Source organism: Arachis stenosperma, chromosome 1, assembly GCF_014773155.1.
Source record: "Arachis stenosperma cultivar V10309 chromosome 1, arast.V10309.gnm1.PFL2, whole genome shotgun sequence".
Taxonomy (NCBI): domain Eukaryota; kingdom Viridiplantae; phylum Streptophyta; class Magnoliopsida; order Fabales; family Fabaceae; genus Arachis; species Arachis stenosperma.
In genome coordinates this window covers 126,168,826-126,174,250 of record NC_080377.1, presented here as the reverse complement: position 1 = coordinate 126,174,250, position 5,425 = coordinate 126,168,826, and the positions used below count along the sequence as shown (strand labels likewise).

Below are 5,425 nucleotides of genomic sequence, written 5' to 3'. Positions count from 1 at the left end.
TGTGGTCTATTCTGGGTTCACTAAAAGAACACTTTAAGAGCTGGACATGTGTTGCTAACAGGAAGGGAGAGCGCAACAAGTGGCTCATATGTTTTTTTTTCGGTTATTTGGAACGTTTGGCTAGAAAGGAACGGGCGAATTTTCAACAACAAGGAAGGGGGTGCAGAGGAGGTGTTCCAGAAATCTTTAATCAGTTATAGAGAGTGGAGTAGTTTAGATCCCTTTTGTTGTTGATGACAATGTTGGAGACCACGGTAGAAATAATTTTATGTTTTTGGTTTTACATGTTTGTTGGTTTTTTTGTCGCTCCACTGGGTTGTGTTAAGCTCCATTGTTCAAAAAAAAATTTATTTACTATTGTAGAAGACCTAATTAATACTTTTTTTATTCAAAGACTAATTAGTCTTAGATTGAAATTCTGGAAAATCTAATTGTCACTTTCTTCTTTACTTTATTTTAGGCAAATCCATAATTGCCCCTATTTTACATGAAATGATAGGGGGTCCTCCTTTCCCGTCTGCATTATATTATTGGATCATCGTATTATTGGATCATCGTGTACCATTTGTTGGAAGCAAGTTTTATTTGCAGCTACAATTATACAAGTGTCATTGCAGTGGCAGTAGTAAACGGAAGGGTATGATAGTCCCAGCGAAGTATAGAGGAGAAAAGGAAGATGCATATGGTATCGTCTGGAATGGAAAATGCCCCAACAAAAGGCTTCCATACAGCGACTACCTTCATTCATCAACCGCTGATTACGGTGACTTTGATTTTGATTATTACAGTACCTATTAATAAAAGAATATGCAAAATTAGTGTACAACAATGATTTTCGCGCCACTTCTCCAGTACAGTCCAGTCCTGTCCTTTTCTTTTCATTTCATTTCATTTCATTTTTTTTTACCTCTTGAACAGACTTGTTTAATTTAATGAAGCTTGTTGCTAACGCCTCCACCGCCACGGCACCGTTGGTCTATTGAGTTGCGCCCTTTCCAATGCGCAACGGAAACCCCAACCAAATTATTTAAGATTTGCAACGCATGCTAAAAGGCCTGATCTGGATTGTGGCTTTGACCGTGAAGTACGCAGACACTAGAAACTGCCATCATTCAGGTTCAATAAGTCACAAACTTGTAGACGGTGAAAGATTGCATGACCTCCAGCTCCAACAATTTATAAACTCAAAAATTGATAGTAAAGGAGTCAAGGCAGGCTGCTGCCCACATCTTTCTAAAACCACCAATGCCCATAGCCCCATAGCCTAGTTCTAGTTGTGGCTCATTTTAGCAACTTATTTGTCAGTTAATTTACAAAATGGAAATTAAATTACAGAATGGAATCATTGAAATTTGAGTGAAGAGCTCGTCTCAAGTCGATGGACACTTAAAAAACTATAGCAAGAGACATTTCAGTAAGCAAAATGCCACAACACAATCTGCCACTTGACACTATCTTAGGCTCAAGGGCGATCCTTAGGTTCCAGAGCGGCAATTTCCTTCATAACTTGTGCTTTGTCAGCTTCAAACTGTTCGTCCTCTGCACAAAATTCCAATAAATGTGATAATGGGAACATGATTCAGTAAAAACAAGTGCTGTAAATTCCCTACTATACCTTTATCGAGTTTTAAGTCACCCAATAACCTCAGAAGCTTGCTTCTGTTTGTAACAAGTATGCCCACGATGTCAGCTGGTTTCTTTTGATTTGCAACGAATAGCTGTTACAACAATGGCACATCAATACAAAGAAGAGAAACTTGGCAAGAATATGGTTACAAATAAACATTTAAAAACGTGTGCCTTTGTATAATTATAGTACCTTGAAAACATGAAATGCTTCTGTTTGTATGCTCTTGCTTGACTCCTACAGAAAGATATATAGCAATGGCCTATTAAATGCCTGTATCAAAATATATCTAAATTCAAAACTTTCTGTTCAGCGTTCAACTGACTAGAAAATAGTAATACTAGGCAAGGATGAATCGCCACAATAATTTGAAGGCCTAAAATATTTTGGCAAAACAGATACATCTTCCCGTGCAAAAACAGCAATTGAATAGTCCTATGTCAGCACATTATATGTAATTATATATTGAGGCTTGCATAATATCTTTTTTCTTTTGTTTTTACTGGAGAATGGAAAGGACACAGGCAAGGTAGTAGGAAAGCAGGACGAAGGTCACAGTATAAAGATTTACAGAAAGGATCATACTCTTAAAAGATTCATTAAAATCCTCAGGTTGTCTCTTGAGCTGACATATCGTGTCATTACAACTGAATTTGATCGATCAAGTAGCATATCTCCTAACAACTGTGAAAGAAAAAGAAACGCACTCAACAAACATATATATGCATCAATGCAACAAGGAAAAATACAAGATATACAGAAATACAGGGAATTGCAATCATTAGATACGAAAAAACAGTGATTGCACCAGAACTTTTTATCATACCTTCACAGCTTGACGCCTTGTAATATAGTTGGAAGATTCCAACAGCTTGGAGTTATATTCAGCGAAAAACTGAAAACAGATAATGCAATGGTTAGTAAAAGAACATATTCAGGAAGACAGATATAAAATAAAGCGCATCAAGATATAATAGGCAACAACAGCCACAATAAAGCATATAGAAACAAGAAAGTGTCAAGAAAACACACACAGACACACCGAAAATTTCTTCTTAATATGAGAGTGGCAGGGGAACCTACCCAATCGTAATTCTTGTTAAGGAACTCAGCTACAGTAGATTTATGTCTTGTCAAGAGTTCCTGCAGCAAAATGACATAAAATATTATTTATATTTGTTTAAAGAAGCTCATGGGAGCGAATAATAAAATTTACCTTAAAAGTTGCTGCTGCGTCTGCAGCTACGTCAAAATTTGGCAGTTGAATGTAGTCAAAGAACTTCTTCATATTTGGCGAATCCAAAACATATCTGAGATAAAACAAAGAAGAATTGTAGCAGAAGTACAAATGAAATGATCTGTGCTGAACTATCACTACATAGATCATTTTTTATAAGTAATAATAAAAAATTAAAAACTAGATAAATCTACTTGTATTCTTCAGCTATTTATGAGCTTCCAACACAATACCCTTCTTATTTGTGACACAACATAAAACTCTGAGATGCAATTTTATGTAAAAAAATCCAGGAACCAAAAGCACCCAGGTACTTCAAGCCATCAGACTACTCAAACATAGATTACAACCCCTAACCAAAATGATTGAGTTTCCAGTTGTCACATTTAATTACCTTAAGCTTGAAAGTTACACACACACACGCACAAATGAACCCATGGTGGGATGAAAAAATAAATAAATAAATAAAATTAACTCCTTTCCTTACCTTGCAACAACCTGGTGTCTTATGCACTCCCTTAACATTGCACCATAGTGTAAGGCCATGTCTGTGTTTTCATAGCTAAAAAGAAATTACTATTAGTGAATAGCACATTAATTTCACAAGAAGCACGTTAAGAAACAGAACAAGTCACATACATATAATGGTTACAACACATGGCCAACTTTCACTTAGAACAAATAAAATATGGCAAGTATGTGATTGTTTCACCAAGTCTATTTTACCAAAACTAAATTCAATTGTTAAAATGGCAGTACAGCACACGGTATCCAACAATGTACAGCTGGTGGAGGGCCAAAATTATGCTTTCCTCTTTGAATGGAAAGAGCAGCTATTACTGTGACTATAGCTTGTGACCACCCAGTTACCAGCGGTAACCTTACCATTTATCACAGTTAACTGTTGTTATCGTTAAGACTTAAGACTTATAAACCCATATTTCAGTTTATTTTGCCAATCTGGGCATGGGGAATCCACGCATAGACTAGAAAGAAATCTACAACAAACATTACCAAACCAAAGTATTCATCCAACAGTGCCATACCCAGATATCAGACTATCCATAAGATCCAAGTTTTTCTCCAAGTAATCAGACGCAATCAACTTAGATTGAACCTGTTGCCTCTGTAAATTTGCAACCACCTGAGTTGCATCTTTTCTAGCCTGCAAAAGCCCACAGTATGAAGATAGATCAACATTGTTACGTTAAATAACCCCAGCATAGCATCCTGATAATTGTTTGTGTCCGGATTTAACCTATCATGCAAGCATTAAAAATGGCGAACATATGAATAATGGACGGTGCTAACAATCTAAAGAATTAGTTTACCAAACTGCAAATATCAGGACTCCGGAGCCCTATCATGACATTGCGACTTTACCTCCAAGTTTAATTTGGGGAGACACTTGATAAGTACTCGCAGAGTGTCTTCATTGAAGAATTCCTGAGTCAACTGCGCACAAGCTTCTGCCACAGGTTCAGATTCACTGTCTCCATAAAGAATCGATTTCAGCTCCCTGATATTTTTAAATAACTCCGACATCTGCCGATAGAAGCATCACACATTAGAAGCCATTAAATCATATGATCGGTGACACTGCCAGGCATATTCAGCTAAAACGATCAAATATGTTACGCATAAACTGAACCTTAGTAGTATCAGAATTGAACTTCGATATAGCAGAAGCAGTAGCAAAGTACCGAAGTAAAAGAACGAAAGCACATTGGCGAGATCACTAACCTTGTCATCGCGCTTTGGATCACGTACATCGGGAGCGCGTTCGAGGGAGCGAAGAAGATCCCTAGTGTGGCGAACGATATCGGCGGGAGTGCGAGGCTTGTTCTTGAAGAGGCTCTTCATCTTCGGTGAATCCGGAGGTAGTGGCGGCGGCGGCGGCTCCGACCGAACCACCACCTCCGGCGAAGAGCCCCTTCGGGCCCCTTTGGGTTTTGAGACGCAGAGTCCTATTTTTGTATTTTTCCTTTTCCCCTGTTTCTAAATGAGTAAGTCGATTAGGGTTTACGATTCCCAAATTGGATTCTCCTCTGCTATGACGCTAACATGCTTTCCACATTATGGACCTCACTCTGTTAATTGTGTTTTGTGCTTCTCTCCAGTTTGCTCCCAACTACTCTGCAGAATCGAGATGATCAAAGATACTTCGTTTTAATTTACACTTTTGCCCTCACACGTGTCTAGTTTCTCTCCCTTTTCTTCTCTTTTTTCGTTCCTTGGCCTACCCAAGTAGTCAAATAACCCCACCACCAAATCTCAATTAAAAGCCGAAAGGATATTCTTCCTGACTAACTTTATTTTGTTTATTTAAGTTTTAAACTTCGTTTCTTTTATATAGAATTCATTGGAAAGGGTAAGTGACTACTTATTATAAGTTTATAAATTATAACAACCTGCTAAAGGGTAAAGGCCAAGGTTAGTTGATCTTTAATGGTCGAATTATTTCTTAAAAAATAAATATTTTAAATTTATTAATTAAATCAGTCTTTTAAATATTATAAATTAATTATTTTTATTTTTTTATTATTTAATTAATAATTTTT

General features: G+C 37.0%; 1 protein-coding gene across 1 annotated transcript; it reads right to left on the bottom strand.

Annotated features, from left to right (window-relative positions):
* Positions 1–1,151: 1,151 nt before the first annotated feature.
* Positions 1,152–5,027, bottom strand: LOC130975309 (putative MO25-like protein At5g47540). Its single transcript, XM_057902277.1, has 11 exons — positions 4,608–5,027; positions 4,248–4,409; positions 3,911–4,029; positions 3,352–3,426; positions 2,844–2,937; positions 2,711–2,770; positions 2,454–2,522; positions 2,213–2,311; positions 1,820–1,864; positions 1,616–1,718; positions 1,152–1,539 (listed from the first exon to the last, which is right to left on the bottom strand). The coding sequence occupies exons 1-11, from the start codon at positions 4,725–4,727 to the stop codon at positions 1,463–1,465; spliced, it is 1,023 nt and encodes a 340-aa protein (XP_057758260.1). The 5' UTR covers positions 4,728–5,027; the 3' UTR covers positions 1,152–1,462.
* Positions 5,028–5,425: the final 398 nt, after the last annotated feature.